Source organism: Taudactylus pleione, unplaced genomic scaffold, assembly GCF_031769625.1.
Source record: "Taudactylus pleione unplaced genomic scaffold, aTauple2 ptg000278l, whole genome shotgun sequence".
Classification (NCBI taxonomy): domain Eukaryota; kingdom Metazoa; phylum Chordata; class Amphibia; order Anura; family Myobatrachidae; genus Taudactylus; species Taudactylus pleione.
This window is the reverse complement of record NW_028284680.1, coordinates 3,418,351-3,439,470: the sequence shown is the minus strand read 5'-3', so window position 1 is coordinate 3,439,470 and position 21,120 is coordinate 3,418,351. Positions and strand designations below refer to the sequence as shown.

The 21,120-nt window shown below is 44.2% G+C and overlaps 1 protein-coding gene across 3 annotated transcripts in view; it reads left to right on the top strand.

Annotated features, from left to right (window-relative positions):
* The window catches only part of LOC148513485 (uncharacterized), a 48,140-nt gene extending 27,314 nt beyond the window's left edge, over positions 1-20,826 (top strand). For 2 of the 3 annotated variants that reach the window (XM_088481839.1, XM_088481838.1), the window contains 4 exons: positions 11,964-12,126; positions 12,271-12,354; positions 16,977-17,084; positions 19,069-20,826. In XM_088481839.1, coding sequence (XP_088337965.1) covers positions 11,971-12,126; positions 12,271-12,354; positions 16,977-17,084; positions 19,069-19,176 — 456 coding nt within the window. In that variant the 5' untranslated portion in view covers positions 11,964-11,970 and the 3' untranslated portion in view covers positions 19,177-20,826. Of the gene's footprint in view, positions 1-11,565; positions 12,127-12,270; positions 12,355-16,976; positions 17,085-19,068 lie in introns of those variants that run through there. The other variant, XM_088481837.1, reaches the window with a different exon arrangement.
* The last annotated feature ends 294 nt before the right edge of the window (positions 20,827-21,120 follow it).

Here is a 21,120-nt window from a genome sequence, read left to right as displayed (position 1 = left end):
CTTATTAACTACCCCATAGCGACGTTATTCAGCCAAGTGGATGTTACATTGGGCGACAGGCTCATTTCACAATCCAATAATCTTTACGCCTATCGGGTGTACATTGAGACTATATTGAATTATAGCTCTGATGCATTGTCAACAAAGCACACCACTGGATTATTTTACAAAGATGAGGCCGGAGAACATAACACACGTGCGCTGGATGGCGCAAATATTGGATTTAGAAAGCGCGCAAGAGCAACAGCGCAGAGCCGGTGGGTTGAATTACTTGGACCCCTGCGCTGAGACCTTTTTCACCAGCATAAACTAATTTTAAATGTCGTTGATTTGAAGATTAAACTCACCAGAAACAAAGATTCATTCTGCTTAATGTCAGCGGAAGTTGAACCCCTTAAAATACAGATCATCGCAGCATCTCTGTTTGTGAAAAGAGTACAGGTCTCACCAGCAGTGCGGATTGGGCACGCGCAGGCCCTGCTAAATGGCAACGCAAAATACACGATTGACCGCGTCGGAATGAAAATCTACAGCGTCCCTGCAGGCAGTAGAGTGTTTAATTTAGAAAATCTATATTTAGGCCAGGTGCCGAAAACTATCATAGCCGGATTTGTGGACAACGAAGCATTTTCAGGCGCCATTGATCGGAACCCGCTATGTTTTGAACATAAAAATGTGAACTTTGCCTCCCTTTATCTGGACGGGACACCCCACCCAGCCAAGCCATTTCAACCTGACTTTGAACACGGTAATGCGGTGCGCCAGTACATGGCGCTCATACAGATCACAAATAAACAGAAATCAGATGCTGGTATACTGATAGACCGCGAGGAGTACCTCAACGGCTACACGCTTTTTGCTTTTGATCTGTTGCCAGAGCAGGAGTGCGGGGAACATCTTTCGCTGATAAGAACAGGCAATCTACGCGCTGGACCGGACGGTCAATGTGATCATTTACGCGCTATTTGATAATATCGAAATTAATCAAAGGCGCGATGTGCTGTATGATTACCTATAAGTGAATTAACTATTTTAATATTTTTCGCAGATTTTATTAATAGTCAATACCCCGATGAGAAAATGAGCACCCTACAGATAAATTGCATTCTGTACGATGCACCGACCACACGGTCTGTTTTTAAAGGAACCTACCCCTGTGATATGCTGCCTGATGGTAACCTGACACACTACCCGAGTGCATTTGTAATCAACACCCATACTAGCGGACAGCCTGGTGAACACTGGCTGGCTGTTTATTGTAATGAGCAGGGCGGTTGTTATTTTTTTGATTCTTACGGCCTCTCCCCGGACAGTAGCATTTTCCCAAAGACTATATTACATTTTATACATTTTAATTCAAAAAATATTTGTCACCAAAATCGTCAGTTGCGAGATTTTTCAAGCGATGTGTGCGGCCAACATTGTATTTACTTTATATTTTTTATGTGTAAAAACTACAAATAGCAGGAATTCCTGGCCCGTTTTAGTCATAATACAAAACGTAATGATCGTTTAGTTTCAAACTTTGTAAGCCGCATGCCAAGAAGTCATTGTTTGAGTCATTATACGGATAAATATATACAGAAATGTGTAACTTGTTGTAATAACCGATGTGCTTGACGTATTTTATGTACAATGCATCATAATTATGATGATTTTAAAATAAACATCAATGTTTTTAAACTTTATGCTGTTTTTTTATTTTTGATTCTAATCAGTGCAGTGGTAAGAAACACACAGGGCCTGATTCAGACCCACTCGCGAGCGGCTGTCCGCTCGCAAGTGGGTCGATGTTATGGACTGAGCATGCGCACGACGGAGGGAGCTCCGTCGTGCGCATGCGCCAGACGCGACGAGCGAAGGAAAGTCCTTCGCTCGTTGTGTCTGATCAAAGGGGGCGTGCTGTCGATGTTGATTGACAGCACGCCCCCTTTGGTAGGCATACCGGGGGCGTGCCTCCCTGCCGGGGGCGTTCCCAAGGGAACGCCTCCCGTCAGAAGCCGGCCCACTGACATCACTAGTGATGTCAGTGGGAGTGATTTTGGCTCTGATAGAGCCAAAATCACTCCGGACCATCGCGGCCATCAAAATGCACGCTCGTATAGCCTGTGGGTGGTGACCCACAGCTATACGAGCGTCCAGAAGGACGCTCCATTTTCATGGAGGCCAGCCCTCATTCAGAGCGTGCGCTCTGCTCAGAGCGTACGGCTCTGAATGAGGGCCACAATCACAAAACACGTCTTTCTAAACCATAGTCATGTTTTATTGGAAGGCAAAAAGGATATTTCAGATACATGGCCGATGCAGAAATATAACACGACATTTCTTTACATTTCAGCGTCATAATACAAATCAAATAGGCTACAAAATAAACACACAATTTCTAATGTATAAACACAAAACAGGCAAAATGTTAGAGACAACCAGGGGTTTCTTGAAACCGGCCTACAGATTTTTTTCTAGGCAGCAAGTAGCCATGGGGTGTTGTTAGGCCGGGTGAACTTAGGGCCTGATTCAGAGCTGAACGCTCTGACCAGAGTGCTCGCTCTGAATCAGGGCCCTCCTACCTACAAATGGAGCATCCTCCTGGACGCTCGTATAGCTGTGGGTGACCACCCACAGCTATAGCGAGCGTCCATGATGATGGTCGCGATGGTCAAAGACCATCGGGCTTGCGACGAGACCCTGCGGTAGGGTCTCGCTTCCGCAAGCCCAGGAGTGATTTTGGCTCTATCAGAACCAAAGTTATTCCCACTAACATCATTACTGATGTCAGTGGGGCCGGACTCAGATGGTAGGCGTTCCCATGGGAACGCCTCCGTCTGGCCGCCACGCCCCCGGCACGCCCACCAAAGGGGGCGTGCTGTCAGTCACTATCGACAGCACGCCCCCTTTGGTGCGAGACCCCGAGCGACGTATTTCTCGTCACTCGCCGGGTCTCGCACATGCGCACGCTGGAGCTCCCTCCGTCGTGCGCATGCGCAGTATCACAACATCGACCCGCTAGCGAGCGAAATTTGCTCGCGAGCGGGTCTGAATGACCCCCTTAAAACATTTATAAGTCTTTTTTTAAGGGGCTGTAGCTGAGCAGGTCGTGTAACAATACCAACAACAGACGACGCAAAAGCTGATGATGAAACAACTAAAGCAGAGCCGCATGTTGATGGCGATAATATTTATCGTGAAATTTTGGACGGCGTCAATGCGCGGTATAGTGAAATACTTTTGAGTAAATTATGCGCTTTAAACACATGACAAACTGGAATGCTAAAGGCGAGTTTCTGTATAAAGGGCAAGTTGTACCGGGGTCCAACATATTGGATTTAATAAGAAACATTACGTAGAGTCATTGCGTTTCAAGCAGCAAGATGCCGAATGGCTGGCCTGTATTCATGCGCGCTATGTCTGAATTGAATGTCCCGTCCACTGTGGTTGGTAATGTGGCAAATAGACTGTACCTAGATCGTTTAAAAGCAGAGACGACCGATACTGTTGTTGGTATTGTTACACGACCTGCTCAGCTACAGCCCCTTAAAAAAAGACTTATAAATGTTTTAAGGGGGTCATTCAGACCCGCTCGCGAGCAAATTTCGCTCGCTAGCGGGTCGATGTTGTGATACTGCGCATGTGCGAGACCCGGCGAGCGACGAGAAATACGTCGCTCGGGGTCTCGCACCAAAGGGGGCGTGCTGTCGATGGTGACTGAAAGCACGCCCCCTTTGGTGGGCGTGCCGGAGGCGTGGCAGCCAGACGGAGGCGTTCCCATGGGAACGCCTACCGTCTGAGTCCGGCCCCACTGACATCAGTAATGATGTCAGTGGGAGTGACTTTGGCTCTGATAGAGCCAAAATCACTCCTGGGCTTGCGGAAGTGAGACCCTACCGCAGGGTCTCGTCGCAAGCCCGATGGTCGCGATGGTCTTTGACCATCGCGACCATCATCATGGACGCTCGCTATAGCTGTGGGTAGTCACCCACAGCTATACGAGCGTCCAGGAGGATGCTCCATTTGTAGGTAGGAGGGCCTGATTCAGAGCGAGCACTCTGGTCAGAGCGTTCAGCTCTGAATCAGGCCCTAAGTTCATCCGGCCTAACAACACCCCATGGCTACTTGCTGCCTAGAAAAAAATCTGTAGGCCGGTTTCAAGAACCCCCCTGGTTGACTCTATAACATTTTGCCTGTTTTATGTGTTTATACATTAGAAATTGTGTGTTTATTTTGTAGCCTATTTGATTTGTATTATGACGCTGAAATGTAAAGAAATGTCGTGTTATATTTCTGCATCGGCCATGTATCTGAAATATACTTTTTACCTTCCAATAAAACATGACTGTGGTTTAGAAAGACGTGTTTTGTGATTGTGTGTTTCTTACCACTGCACTGATTAGAATTAAAAAAAAAAACAGCATAAAGTTTAAAAACACTGATGTTTATTTTAAAATCATAATTATGATGCATTGTACATGAAATACGTCAAGCACATCGGTTATTACAACAAGTTACACATTTCTGTATATATTTATCCGTATAATGACTCAAACAATGACTTCTTGGCAGGCGGCTTACAAAGTTTGAAACTAAACGATCATTACGTTTTGTATTATGACTAAAACGGGCCAGGAATTCCTGCTATTTGTACTTTTTACACATAAAAAATATAAAGTAAATACAATGTTGGCCGCACACATCGCTTGAAAAATCTCGCAACTGACGATTTTGGTGATATACTTTTTGTATTAAAATGTATAAAATGTAATATAGTCTTTGGGAAAATGCTACTGTCCGCGGAGAGGCCGTAAGAATCAAAAAAATAACAACCGCCCTGCTCATTACAATAAACAGCCAGCCAGTGTTCACCAGGCTGTCCGCTAGTATGGGTGTTGATTACAAATGCACTCGGGTAGTGTGTCAGGTTACCATCAGGCAGCATATCACAGGGGTAGGTTCCTTTAAAAACAGACCGTGTGGTCGGTGCATCGTACAGAATGCAATTTATCTGTAGGGTGCTCATTTTCTCATCGGGGTATTGACTATTAATAAAATATGCGAAAAATATTAAAATAGGTTATTTCACTTATAGGTAATCATACAGCACATCGCGCCTTTGATTAATTTCGATGATATCAAATAGCGCGTAAATGATCACATTGACCGTCCGGTCCAGCGCCTCTGCAAATCGGAATTCGGCGCGTAGATTGCCTGTTCTTATCAGCGAAAGATGTTCCCCGCACTCCTGCTCTGGCGACAGATCAAAAGCAAAAAGCGTGTAGCCGTTGAGGTACTCCTCGCGGTCTATCAGTATACCAGCATCTGATTTCTGTTTATTTGTGATCTGTATGAGCGCCATGTACTCGCGCACCGCATTACCGTGTTCAAAGTCAGGTTGAAATGGCTTGGCTGGGTGGGGTGTCCCGTCCAGATAAAGGGAGGCAAAGTTCACATTTTTATGTTCAAAACATAGCGGGTTCCGATCAATGGCGCCTGAAAATAATTTGTTGTCCACAAATCCTGCTATGACAGTTTTCGGCACCTGGCCTAAAAATAGATTTTCTAAATTAAACACTCTACTGCCTGCAGGGACGCTGTAGATTTTCATTCCGACACGGTCAATCGCGTATTTCGCGTTGCCATTTAGCAGGGCCTGCGCGTGCCCAATCCGCACTGCTGGTGAGACCTGTACTCTTTTCACAAATAGAGATGCTGCGATGATCTGTATTTTAAGGGGCTCAACTTCCGCTGACATTAAGCAGAATGAATCTTTGTTTCTGGTGAGTTTAATCTTCAAATCAACGGCATTTAAAATTAGTTTATGCTGGTGAAAAAGGTCGCAGTGCGGGGGTCCAAGTAATTCAACCGACCGTCTCTGTGCTGTTGCTCTTGAGCGCTTTCTAAATCCAATATTTGCGCCATCCAGCGCACGTGTGTTATGTTCTCCGGCCTCATCTTTGTAAAATAATCCAGTGGTGTGCTTTGTTGACAATGCATCAGAGCTATAATTCGATATAGTCTCGATGTACACCCGATAGGCGTAAAGATTATTGGATTGTGAAATGAGCCTGTCGCCCAATGTAACATCCACTTGGCTGAATAACATCGCTATGGGGTAGTTAATAAGGGCGGCCCGTGCTCCTTGTGGTATCGGTGTGTTATCGGCACGTACGATCTTACATGTGACGTACAGCAGAGTGTTGTTCAGATCGTAGTAGTGTTCACCGCTGGCTGCTAAATAAAATTCAAGTGGCGCTGTGTCGGATAACGCCGCTAAAGGTTGAACTTCGACATATAGACTTTTCTCCACGCTAGTTTGCGTCGGGGGTATATCGAAAAGATCCAGCTCTGATTTTGCGCATTCAACTGACTCTGCGTGTATGAAAGACATTATTAAAAAATATCACCAACTCCTCGCGTCGCTTTTCTCTTATTTAAGTTGCGACGTCTCCGGTTTTTGTTTAAAAGGGGCATACACCACGGCGGAAGTGTTGTCGTCCGCTTCCGTTTTCTTTTAGCTGCTCCTTTCCTTGTATATATTAACCCCGAACCATCTTGTTTTGCTTGATTCGCATACTGTATTTTATTCACAACAGCCGTTGTGGCGTGTCCGATAACATCTTTTGCGATATTACGTGCTGCGGTCTTTACGTGCGGTTTAGCCAACTCTAAACCTCTTCGGAAAAGAAGCGCCGCTTTTCTGAAAAGGCTTCGAGAAATGCCGCCTAATCCGCCGCCGTACATGTATGTGCTGCCGTGAAAACCGCGTAAACCATCACCGGCTTGCGCTTTATAATATTGTGCGTAGAGTGCCGGATCACCATAATTTTTAATAGCGACCATTCTGTTAGTTAATTAAAATCGTTTTTGCGACGTCTAAAGTGTAGTTTCACGATCGCCTTCCCAAACTTAAATGCGATGTTCTCATTCTGGTCGTTCTTTATCTCTATGGCTATAGTGTCAAAATGTGCTTTGCACAAAGGTACATAATCGGGCTTCTCATATCGAATTGTGACCATATCGTTGTTACGCCCCTTAATTTCAACCGTGCGTAGCAATGGGACATAACTATCACCGACCCTCTGGTGTTCGATAATGTCTGTGTACACGTACAACGTATATTGTCCTCCGTTGATGTCAGCGCATGGCTTTAAAAACTTAGTTTTAGGCTGTAAACCCCGTATTCTTGTCAGCTTAGCGCCTGCTGTGAGCTGGTACAAGGGCTTACTGTCGAAGGATACGCTGTGTTCAAGCGGATCATACCATAGTTTCAACCCTCCCTCCAGTTTATGTCGCGCAATTTCTGCATTGATTACCACAAGTAGCGCATCGATTGTTTCATAAAAACCGGGTTTAATGCACACCCTCGTAATATCCAAGCTCTGGCTACCCCACTTTGTTATTTGCAACACACAATCGTGTAAATCCACAGTATTCCGGGTGTGGGGGTATTGTATTTCTGTAAGAGCTACCTCCCATTCACCGTTTAAGTGTATCGGTTTTGCAAGTTTTGTTGTATAGTTAGAAATCTTATGTTGCGGGAATGTGTCTGCCGAGGCATTGCTGGGTAAGGATATGTAGAGATCGTTCATCCATCTCTCCTTGTTAAGCAGGTGTTGTGTTTTATATATCTTTTATCTCCGATGCAGCGACCCAGCTGTTAAATTTTGCGGGCTATCCGCGCCACTTGACCAACGCGTTTTTCCGACCTCTGACCATCTTATTTTTTTAAAATCTTTTCCACTTTGTAAGTTCTATTATAGTTTGTTGGTATGGTTTGAAGCTCTTCGGGGTAAAAACTACCCGTTATAGTTTCGCCGTACAGATCCGTCAACGTATAAAGCGTCTTAAGACCTTTAGTGTTCACTCCGTGTATTACAAATATTTCCTCAGAATAATTCTGTTCGTAGCCTTTCTGACATATATCCTTATATTTGGAGATGTGTACGTGCTCACCGACGGCTAGACGCGGCGGAAATTTACAGGCTTTAAAGTAATCTCCGTATGTGGTCTTGAAAATTCTCAAGGCGATAGAGGGGTTCACTTCACACGGCGTACACTTAATCGTTCTGTGGTATGTATTATTATAGCTGGTTATGAAGTCCTGTAATACGTCTATATATCTGTATGTATTCAGAGCTGTGAAATAACACCACATCCGTGTTTTTAAAGTCCTATTAAAGCGCTCTATAACCGATGCTTTGACATCATTATTGGTAGTAAAATGATGTACACCATATTTTCTAACAGCTTTTTTAGGATTTTATTTAGAAACTCTTTACCACGATCAGTTTGCAGCGTCTTTGGTATGTAATCCTGATGGAATATTTTTTCAAATGAATTAGCGACCGCTGTAGCGTTCTTATTCATTAGACTTACCGCCCACGCTCTCTTACTGAAAATATCGATAATGGTTAGTATGTACTTAAAACCATTGTTGTACCTCGCGAGATCTATGAGCGAGACCAAGTCGCATTGCCATTGCTGGTTTATATCCGATACGCAGATCATTGTACTTCTATAGTTTTTCCTGGCCGGCTTATGTAAAGTATAAGCATCTTGATCACGCAGCCATTTTTTAATATCGGTTCTTTTAAACCTGCCTTTATTTGCAGCATAAAACGTATCAATGCCGCTAGAACTCCCTGGATTTAATACCGTGTAATACGCTTTTTTCATCCACATTTTTCCCAGCTAGCCGCGTGGTGTCACACGTCAGCGTATTTGATTGTAGACATAATCAGCTTATTACTCTTATAAGGGTTAATAATATTCATTACACGCTATCAATTAATTACAAATTACCCATTTTATATAAATGCTATATTAATTTGATAGCCCATTATTATCAACAGCATATAAAATTTATATACAGTTAATATTAATAGGATATAAAATTTATGACATTTTATATAAAAAAGATATAAAATTTATATACATTTTATATAAAAAAGATATAAAATTTATATACTGGATATAAAATTTATATGATATTTTATATAAAAAAGGGGCGTAAAACAGGGCGTGTCATGAGGAGTAATATGGGCGGGATTAGGGCCGGGTTAGGGCAGAGAGTGGGCGTGGTGTGGGAGGAGAGTGGGCATGGTGTGTGAGGAGAGTGGGCGGGGCACCTGTCACTTTTGAGTTTGACAGAAAAGTGTGCTCTATACTACTAGTGGCTCTCCCCGAGTTCCGAAGGTTTGTGTTACCTGGGAAGGGTAGTCCCAAGCGCCATTTTAGATATTTCTCACTATTAAGTACATATGGCGATATTACGATTAGCACCATGCGATTGCATCTTTCACCATTTCTCAAATACAAATTAATACGCACAATTGCGCCGTTAACTAGTCGCATATTAGCGAATGCATAAGATACTTTATGAAAACGCTGTTTATTAGCTTTATGCGCACACATCTGTCCCAAGTTAACTAGCGTTGTTATATCAAACCCCGCATACTCACACATTACATATCCACATACAAGGTTCCATAAGCTTTAAGGTATAAGATTTAAGTTTGTTAATTTAGTATAAATGCTGTGAAATAAAGATTATTTGGTAACTAAGGTTTTATACATGATAAGTAAGCCGTGTTTGGTTTTGTACTGATGCGTACTCTTTCCACAGTATTCAGGTATCATCGGTGTGGAGATTGCATTATGCATTCTCAACTTATGAGACTTCAAGCAACAAAATGTATATAATATGAACAACTGTTAGGATGTTGCATGAGGCGGGAAACCAGAGACCCCCAGTTGTTGGAGGCTGGATTGGGTCTATTTGAATCAGCCTGTTAAACGCTCTATAACAGATGCATTCCCCTTGGGAACCAATGGCATCAGCAACAAACTTCTCTATTGTTTTGTCTATTCCTGGGGGGTATAAATATGTGTGCTCCAACACTGGGTCTTAGTCTTCGTGCTGAATGCTGATTGACGAAGGGGTTTCTTGCTGATGCCTAACATCTGGTCCAGAGCGCTGCGTATGTATACTGGACTTGGGTCTGTATAATTCCTTTGCACCTAATTGTGTTTGGATCAATAGCGTGTAACTGACTGTACTTTTACTTGAATAATACTTTGTGCTTTGGAACCACAGATTCCAGGTCTGAAGTTTTTATTTACTGTATGACTGCATACGCAAATTAGCGTCAGAAGGTATAGGCAGGATATTAGAAGGTATAGGAAGGAGTGTATAGAGGTACTAAAACAGTATCGTTGCGCCATATTCCTGGAGACCTGCTCTTGCGCCGGAGACTCTGGCACTGCGGGAGAGGAAGAGGCCCACACGGAGGCAGCAGTCGGGCCCCCTTCTCTCCTAAAATGCCTCCTTTATTACCATTTTGGGATTTATGTACTTATTATGTCATCATTTAGTGAATGTGTCGCTGACAGTTACTACATATGTATAACCTGTGCCCTAGCATCACAGTAGCTCCTCCTATCCTTCCAACTACCCTGGCAACAAGGGTAATTATGAGTCATACACAAGCGCCCGATTTCCTCCCTCTGTGCATGCATCTTAGACGCAATGCGCATTCATCCCGATGGAGATCCATGTAATTTAGATGGCGGATTCTGCGTGGGTACTGGGGGGGGGCGGATAACAAGCAAGGGGGTCGCTAAAGTGCCAGTGTCACTGGCAGTGTCTAAAGTTGCAGTTCTGCTGACAATGGCGACCAATGGGGTCCCTCAGACATTCTATGCCTGCCATAAGCAGGTGCGATGTCTAATGGTGTAGCAGATGGTCCGCTGATAGGGTGTCTTTAGTGCGGATTTGCGCCACTGCCGATGGACAGCTCAATAGGATGCCCATCAGCCGCGGCTTTAACATAAAGCAGCATTGCAGGTGTGACGGGATGCTCCTCAGCATTGCAGGTGTGACGGGATGCTCCTCAGCATTGCAGGTGTGACGGGATGCTCCTCAGCATTGCAGGTGTGATGGGATGCTCCTCCGCATTGCAGGTGTGACGGGATGCTCCTCCGCATTGCAGGTGTGACGGGATGCTCCTCCGCATTGCAGGTGTGACGAGATGCTCCACCGCATTGCAGGTGTGACGGGATGCTCCTCCGCATTGCAGGTGTGATGGGAGGATCCTCAGTATTGTAGGTGTGATGGGAGGCTCCTCAGCATTGCAGGTGTGATTCGAGGCTCCTCAGTATTGCAGGTGTGATTCGAGGCTCCTCAGTATTGCAGGTGTGATGGGAGGCTCCTCAGCATTGCAGGTGTGACGGGAGGCTCCTCAGCATTGCAGGTGTGACGGGAGGCTCCTCAGCATTGCAGGTGTGACGGGAGGCTCCTCAGCATTGCAGGTGTGACGGGAGGTTCCTCAGCATTGCAGGTGTGACGGTAGGATCCTCAGCATTGCAGGTGTGACGGGAGGCTCCTCAGCAGTGCAGGTGTGACAGTTGGCTCCTCAGCAGTGCAGGTGTGACGGGAGGCTCCTCAGCAGTGCAGGTGTGACGGGAGGCTCCTCAGCATTGCAGGTGTGACGGGAGGCTCCTCAGCATTGCAGGTGTGACGGGAGGCTCCTCAGCATTGCAGGTGTGACGGGAGGCTCCTCAGCATTGCAGGTGTGACAGGAGGCTCCTCAGCATTGCAGGTGTGACGGGAGGCTCCTCAGCATTGCAGGTGTGACGGGAGGCTCCTCAGCATTGCAGGTGTGATGGGAAGCTCCTCAGCATTGCAGGTGTGATGGGATACTGACACTACGCTGAAAGGAAATGCTTAGAAAGCCAAACCCTCTGCAGTACATGTAGCACAGTGGGTTCGCATTACTACTATAAGAGCTGCAGGACCCTAGGATGAGTAGGGCCACTGACACTGATAAGCTCAGAGTCCTACTGATGCACAGGTCTCTTGTTGGAGGCACTGGTTATCTTACATTTACATTTCTCACTGCATTCATTCAAACTGTCACTGACAATTATTCTATTGATGACTTGGTTAAATGTCCCCATTGTCTGGTCTCCAGCGGGCACATGCTGACCATGGTCCAGAGGCATTTCAGGGATTTTATGGAGCAGGGGAAACCAGTGAAGATTTGGTTGTCAGAAGCGCTGGAGCTACAGGAGAACCTCCACAGCACAACTTGTGACCACCATACTGTCATCCGGCAGCATCTCTTCCTTCTCCAGGTACAGAGGGGAAAACCACCATTGTCCATTTCCGTTATCTGTATAGTGCTTGCATGGACTGGAAACTTTCTACTCATCATATAACTCATGTGTTGGTGGTAAAAGTAGAATAACCATGCATCCTGCCACCTTCGGTTTCTCTAGATTATCAGGAAAAGCAGCAAAGTAATCCAAGGGAAGCTGGATGTATATAAGCACTCAGCAAGTAAAGTGACATCTACACTACAGGTAAGATCTGTTACATGCTGCACCTTGCTCTCTTCAGCCCACCACACATGCAGATCTGATTGGCCAGCTCGGTAGTTTGCAGCATGTGTGGCTGCTGATGTTCTCCATTGGTGCAATGCATGTAATGCAGGGTGTAGTGCGTGTAATGCTGGGTGTAATGCATGCAATGCAGGGTGTAGTGCATGTAATGCAGGGTGTAATACATGTAATGCAGGGTGTAATACTTGTAATGCAGGGTGTAATACTTGTAATGCAGGGTTTAATACATGTAACGCAGGATGTAATACATGTAATGCAGGATATAATACAGTGTGTAGTGCATGTAATGCTGGGTGTAATGCATGCAATGCAGGGTGTAGTGCATGTAATGCAGGGTGTAATACATGTAGTGCAGGGTGTAATGCAGGATGTAGTGCAGGGTTCAATGCATGTAATGCAGGGTGTAATAAATGTAATGCAGGAAATAATGCAGGGTGTAATGCATGTAATACAGGGTGTAATACATGTAATGCAGGATGTAGTGCAGGGTGTAATGCATGTAATGCAGGATATAATGCAGGGTGTAATGCATGTAATGCAGGGTGTAATACATGTAATGCAGGAAATAATGCAGGGTGTAATGCATGTAATACAGGGTGTAATACATGTAATGCAGGATGTAGTGCAGGGTGTAATACATGTAATGCAGGATATAATGCCGGGTGTAATTCATGTAATGCCGGGTGTAATTCATGTAATGCCGGGCATAATACATGTAATGCAGGGTGTAATACATGTAATGCAGGGTGTAATGCATATAATATTGGGTGTAATGCTGGGTGTAATACATGTAATGCAGGATATAATGCAGGGTGTAATACATGTAATGCAGGATATAATGCCGGGTGTAATTCATGTAATGCCGGGTGTAATACATGTAATGCAGGGTATAATACATGTAATGCAGGATGTAATGCAGGGTGTAATGCATATAATGCTGGGTGTAATGCAGTGTGTAATGCATGTAATGCTGGGTGTAATGCAGGATGTAATGCTGGGTGTGATACATGTAATGCTGGATGTAATGCAGGGTGTAGTGCATGTAATGCAGGGTGTAATACATGTAATGTAGGATGTAATGCAGGGTATAATACATGTAATGCAGGGTGTAATGCAGGATGTAATACTGGGTGTAATACATGTAATGTAGGATGTAATGCAGGGTATAATACATGTAATGCAGGGTGTAATGCAGGATGTAATACTGGGTTTAATACATGTAATGCAGGATGTAATGCAGGGTGTAATACATGTAATGCAGGGTGTAATACATGTAATGCAGGATGTAATGCTGGGTGTAATACATGTAATGCAGGGTGTAATACATGTAATGCAGGGTGTAATACATGTAATGCAGGGTGTAATGCTGGGTGTAATACATGTAATGCAGGGTGTAATGCTGGGTGTAATACATGTAATGCAGGGTGTAATGCAGGGTGTAGTACATGTAATGCTGGGTGTAATACATGTAATGCAGGGTGTAGTGCATGTAATGTGGGGTGTAATACATGTAATGCAGGATGTAGTGCATGTAATGCCGGGTGTAATACATGTAATGCAGGGTGTAGTGCATGTAATGCGGGGTGTAATACATGTAATGCAGGGTGTAATACATGTAATGCAGGATGTAATGCAGGGTGTAATACATGTAATGCAGGATGTAATGCAGGGTGTAATACATGTAATGCAGGATGTAATGCAGGGTGTAATACATGTAATGCAGGATGTAATGCAGGGTATATTACATGTAATGCAGGATGTAATGCAGGGTGTAATGCATGTAATGCTGGGTGTAATACATGTAATACATGTAATGCAGGATGTAATGCTGGGTGTAATACATGTAATGCTGGGTGTAATGCAGGGTGTAGTGCATGTATGTAGTGCGGGGGTGTAATACATGTAATGCAGGATGTAATGCAGGGTATAATACATGTAATGCAGGGTGTAATGCATATAATGCTGGGTGTAATGCAGTGTGTAATACATGTAATGCAGGGTGTAATGCAGTGTGTAATACATGTAATGCAGGGTGTAATGCAGGATGTAATACTGGGTGTAATACATGTAATGCAGGATGTAATGCTGGGTGTAATACATGTAATGCAGGATGTAATGCTGGGTGTAATACATGTAATGCTGGGTGTAATACATGTAATGCAGGATGTAATGCAGGGTGTAATACATGTAATGCAGGATGTAATGCTGGGTGTAATACATGTAATGCAGGGTGTAATACATGTAATGCAGGATGTAATGCAGGGTGTAATACATGTAATGCAGGGTGTAATGCTGGGTGTAATACATGTAATGCAGGGTGTAATGCTGGGTGTAGTGCATGTAATGCAGGGTGTAGTGCATGTAATGCGGTGTGTAATACATGTAATGCAGGATGTAGTGCATGTAATGCGGGGTGTAATACATGTAATGCAGGGTGTAGTGCATGTAATGCGGGGTGTAATACATGTAATGCAGGGTGTAATGCAGGGTGTAATACATGTAATGCAGGGTGTAATACATGTAATGCAGGGTGTATTACATGTAATGCAGGGTGTAATGCATGTAATGCTGGGTGTAATACATGTAATACATGTAATGCAGGATGTAATGCTGGGTGTAATACATGTAATGCAGGGTGTAATACATGTAATGCAGGATGTAATGCAGGGTGTAATACATGTAATGCAGGGTATATTACATGTAATGCAGGATGTAATGCAGGGTGTAATACATGTAATGCAGGATGTAATGCAGGGTATATTACATGTAATGCAGGGTGTAATGCATGTAATGCTGGGTGTAATACATGTAATACATGTAATGCAGGATGTAATGCTGGGTGTAATACATGTAATGCAGGGTGTAGTGCATGTATGTAGTGCGGGGGTGTAATACATGTAATGCAGGATGTAATGCATGTAATGCAGGGTGTAATACGTGTAATGCATATAATGCTGGGTGTAATGCAGTGTGTAATACATGTAATGCAGGGTACAATGCTGGGTGTAATGCAGTGTGTAATACATGTAATGCAGGGTGTAATGCAGGATGTAATACTGGGTGTAATACATGTAATGCAGGATGTAATGCTGGGTGTAATACATGTAATGCAGGATGTAATACATGTAATGCAGGGTGTAATACATGTAATGCAGGACGTAATGCAGGGTGTAATACATGTAATGCAGGATGTAATGCAGGGTGTAATACATGTAATGCAGGGTGTAATACATGTAATGCAGGATGTAATACAGGGTGTAATACATGTAATGCAGGATGTAATACAGGGTGTAATACATGTAATGCAGGGTGTAATACATGTAATGCAGGGTGTAATGCTGGGTGTAATACATGTAATGCAGGGTGTAATGCTGGGTGTAGTACATGTAATGCAGGGTGTAGTGCATGTAATGCGGGGTGTAATATATGTAATGCAGGGTGTAATGCAGGGTGTAATACATGTAATGCAGGATGTAATGCAGGGTGTAATACATGTAATGCAGGGTGTATTACATGTAATGCAGGGTGTAATGCATGTAATGCTGGGTGTAATACATGTAATACATGTAATGCAGGATGTAATGCTGGGTGTAATACATGTAATGCTGGGTGTAATGCAGGGTGTAGTGCATATATGTAGTGCAGGGGTGTAATACATGTAATGCAGGGTGTAGTGCATGTAATGCAGGGTGTAGTGCATGTAATGCAGGGTGTAGTGCATGTAATGCAGGGTGTAATGCAGGGTGTACTGCATGTAATGCGGGGTGTAATACATGTAATGCAGGGTGTAATACATGTAATGCAGGGTGTAATGCTGGGTGTAATACATGTAATGCAGGGTGTAATACATGTAATGCAGGGTTTAATGCTGGGTGTAATATATGTAATGCAGGGTGTAATGCAGGATGTAATGCTGGGTGTAATACATGTAATGCTGGGTGTAATACATGTAATGCTGGGTGTAATGCAGGGTGTAGTGCATGTAATGCAGGATGGGTGTTCAGCCTAATTACCAGATCTGTGCAGTTTACATGCCTGTTGCCAATACTTCCATGGATCCTGATTGAGTGTGCACCACTATTGGGTAGCACAGGGTCGGGCAAGCTTTGGTTTGTGGGTTAGGGAATATGCCCAACCGTGTAAGAAGAAATAAGAGACAGGAGGAGTCAGAGAGAGGTCAGGGGTACAACAGACACCCCCCCCACCCTCTTTTCCCATAGCTCCGCCCAACACGGCCTTAGAGCGTTATTTGCATGTGAGACTCATTTCTGGGCAGTGTTATCATCGGCTTTGCGTGCACTTAGCGTGCGCCTCTGTGTCAGCTCCGCTACCTCTGTCTATCCGCCTGCCTGGACATGAATTTATACTGTATATAACTTTTCTTTCTTGTATGGGAGGACATCATTTATTTATATTGACCCAGCGCTTATGTGCGGAAGAGCCCAGACAGCCAAATCAGTGCCACCCCAGACTGGTATTACCTATATTGGATAACTATTACCTGGTTTTTATCTGCAGAAGTAAAATATATTTGTGTGCCGTACCCCCAGCTGCTGCTTACTGACATACAGTGTTATTTTCAGGAGATCAACAGGTGGTCAGATATTTTCCAGCGAGCGTTAAGTGAAAAGACCGTTCTAAATGGCTCCAGACGATGGACCGAAGTTGTGATGGATTCAGTAACGGCGGAGGTGAGTGTGTTATCTGACCAGGATGGGTGGGAAGATCATTTCTGCGAGGGTAGTGGTGACAGGGCCACCTGTGCCAGTGCTAGTCCTGTGTTCTGACTTACACCCGCTTTGTGCAATGTTGGCTCCTTGTGTCTTACTCAAAGTCACCACTAGAGGACAGTCATCAGCTAAGTTCTGCCCTTGTCTCTCTCTACAGCCAGCTCTAGGCCTGATTCAGCACGGATCGCACGGCTGCGTTCTCACGCCCCCACCAGCTGCGAAAATATGCTAATGAATGCAATCGCACGGCACCCGCAGCACTGTATAAAGTCGCCCACTTCCCATCTTGACATGCATCCGCAAGTCACCAAAAACATCGGTTACATCGGAACCATTTGCACAGATGTGGGTGACCCGACCCTACCTTACAATCTGCTGAACTTCCTGTCGCCATCTAGACCTCTGCCAGCGTATGCCAATGCACCGGCTTAATTATGCACGCCCCTGTAACGGTGTTCAAACGCACAAGCCGGCCTGCGTTCCACCGACCACTCCCCCTCTCCACCCCCAAACGGTCACTTTATGTCAATCACTATGCGATTGGGCTGCGTGCTCACTGCGATCGCTTCCCGACCGCAGTGGCCGGGTTCGCGCACTGCGATTTATACGCAGAGCACAAAACATGGACTGGCTGTGTGTGAACGCAGCCGCGCAATCCAACCTGACTAATGCCCCCTGTTCACTCTGCAAAGAGGGCATGGGTCATACAATATGTGGGACTAATGTTTAATAAGAACTTTATTTTATATACTTATTACCTAGTAACATTTAGCATAATCCACAGCTATTTACAGTTGGGAGCAAACACTAGTAAGGAAGATTGGGTAACGGACAGGAGGAGTAAGGGGGCCCTGCCTGCTAGCTTACAATCTATAAGAATGTAGGCATTTGCTGTATAGGGCTATGGGGCACATGTTACATATTGGCCCAGCCAGATTGCAATGGGAAAAGCTACTGGGCTTAGATCAGAGGTTCCCAAACTCAATCCTCAAGGCACCGGGTTCCAGGTTTTTAGGGCACAGGTGACTTAATTAGTACCTCAGTCTTTTGATTTAACCATCTGTGCTCAACCATGGATATCCTTAAACCTGGACTGTTAGGGTGCTGGATTAGATGATTCTTTGGCTGTTGTCCTGCCCTCTAATGGTGACTAGTAATAAGTAGCAAAGTACCTCTATGTGTCTCTATACCTGGAGAATTCTAGGGTAATGCTTACAACCAGTTGACTGGAAGCACTGGTCCCGATATAAGAAATAAATGTCATTGTAAATGTCGTGCGTTAGATTCAGTCCACGTTAGGTTTCGCATGTGGAGACGTGTCCCTAATTCCATTTACTACTTTTGTCTAACATTGGTGTGCCACAAATGTAGGAGGGTGTGCCACAAATGTAGGAGGGTGTGCCACAAATGTAGGAGGGTGTGCCACAAATGTAGGAATGTGTGCCGCAAGTAGGAGGGTGTGCCACAAATGTAGGAGGGTGTGCCACAAATGTAGGAGGGTGTGCCACAAATGTAGGAGGGTGTGCCGCAAGTAGGAGGGTGTGCCACAAATGTAGGAGGGTGTGCCACAAATGTAGGAGGGTGTGCCACAAATGTAGGAGGGTGTGCCACAAATGTAGGAGGGTGTGCCACAATTGTAGGAATGTGTGCCGCAAGTAGGAGGGTGTGCCACAAATGTAGGAGGGTGTGCCGCAAGTAGGAGGGTGTGCCACAAACGTAGCAGGGTGTGCCACAAATGGAGGTTATGCCGCAAGTAGGAGGGTGTGCCACAAATGTAGGAGGGTGTGCCACAAGTAGGAGGGTGTGCCACAAGTAGAAGGGCTTGTCATAACAACACAAAGGTTGGGAGCATCTGTTCTATGTGGAAATTAAACAGATCTCATGGTGAGCAGGAATCCAATTTTTTTCCCCCCATTGAAATAACCAGTATACTTTCTCTTGGTAGATTACACAGGTGGATCAACGTTTCTCTACGGTCACCAAGCTAAGTGAATGCTATCAGACACATCTGGAGGGTCTCCACCAGAGGGCGCTCCAGAGCCACAGAACATAACAGAGACAGAGGACTCCCGAATTACTCCCAGATATCTGTTGATGTCTTCTCCAGGAAGGAGCCGGGGGTTATGATGATTCCTTTGGAACCTTACTATAAGCCTTTAGTGCTTACTAATTAATGCCACTTAAAGTGACGTTAACATATTAAAATCAATCTGCATGCTAATACATCTTACTAAAATAACTCCTGATACTTCAAACACAACGTCTGCCCGAAATTGTCTGCTCAACACGGAGAAAAACACCATTCTCATTATTTGACAAGAAGGACTTATGTGGCATACGTTAGCAGGTGCACACGCCACCATGCAATAAATCGGGTCCTTCTGATGAACAATTAGCCCCCAGGCTGATGCTTTGGGGGGGGGGAGGGGGCAACAATGGAAGCCCAACAAAGAAACAACGTACTCCCTTTGCATAGAGGCTATTAGCTCTGTGCTAAGTGGCGGTGGTGGAGCTCTTACAAAGTATAGTATGAAACCCAATCTCTGCTACCTAAAAGCTCGTGCAGAGTTCAAGGAATTTCCGTGAAGGAGAATTAGCTAGAAACACCCCTGAGAATATGGCCTCACCTTCAGCGGCACCGTAATCTCGCTCTCTGCAAACCTATAGGTCACCTAACTGATGCCACGGCTTTGCCAATTTCTGCTCTTCCACATGTTCTGTACATTGCACCACAAACCTGGGAGAAATCTAGGTTTAATGCAAAGTGCTCGGAGGTCTTCGCTCAGCGTTAGGAGTGATTTGTTTCTGGAACAAACCATGTTGCAATGTAAGAGGGGGGGGGGGCAAATGCAGTTATTTTTTTGCATGCATAGTAAATACTGGCGGCTTTTGCATGTTGAGAACAAATACCGGACAGCGTTATTTTTTTACACTTAAATTTAGTGTGAGGCTGGAACACGCCCCCTTCCCAAATATAAAGCATTGCACATTTTACATCAGCCCCCCCCCCCTGCAGGGCAACACTGTTTCACCAAGGTGCAAATTGCTCCTTTTATTTTCTTCTTGATCTTACTCCTAACTCTGAACAATGAGCAGAATATCCTAAGCTATATATTATATACGCCTCAGAGTGAATGCTTTAAGAAGCCATTCTAGTAAATGGTATTACAGTTGTATTGCATAATTTTAATTAGAAAATATCACTTTTGAGTTACCTTTTTACGATTTTACTCTATATAGAGATTAAATAAATTACATGATTTTTAGAAGAAATGTTTTATGAACTAGTTGGGTAGAGAGCTTCCTAATTATTTCCGTAGCTGCACATCCTGTATTTTCACTTGTAGGCACAAGGTGGCAGCAGAGTTCTCAAAACCACCTATTTCACCTATTTCACACAGCACAGAATTGCCAAAGGTTTCACAGCAAATAATAACACTGAATACACTGACGTATTAACAAATACTTTGAAAATACATATAATAACTACATTGATCATTAAAAAAAAGAATAGTTAAAGTATATTACAAAGCATCGGCTACAGACTCCAGTCTAAAGATTGCTTACTGGTATTACCTGGAACTAATAATGGATAATTACACTGCATCCTCTCTCCAACAGTATTAAATGAAGTCTTTATTCTCCTTACACTATGGTATTTTGTTTGACATTTCAGCACGGTTTGTATACAGTGTGAAAAATTCCATGGACTCCTGAGATCCATCCGCCTTCTAATGAATTAAATGGGGAACTCTTTATTGAAACCATATCTGAATTTAGCAGTAAATGTACTGTACATTGCTTCCTCTGTACAGTACATATGTCAGGCTTTCTCTTCATGGATAAATACAAATGTGGTTAGAGATCATTGAGAAAAATCAACTCCTATTGGTGTATCGGAGAGGGCGGATGCTACATTATGCAGATGGTAAGAGGTAAGCTTGAGAATACCATATAATTGTTGCACATTTCACTTAGTCCTACACTTTTATAGTTC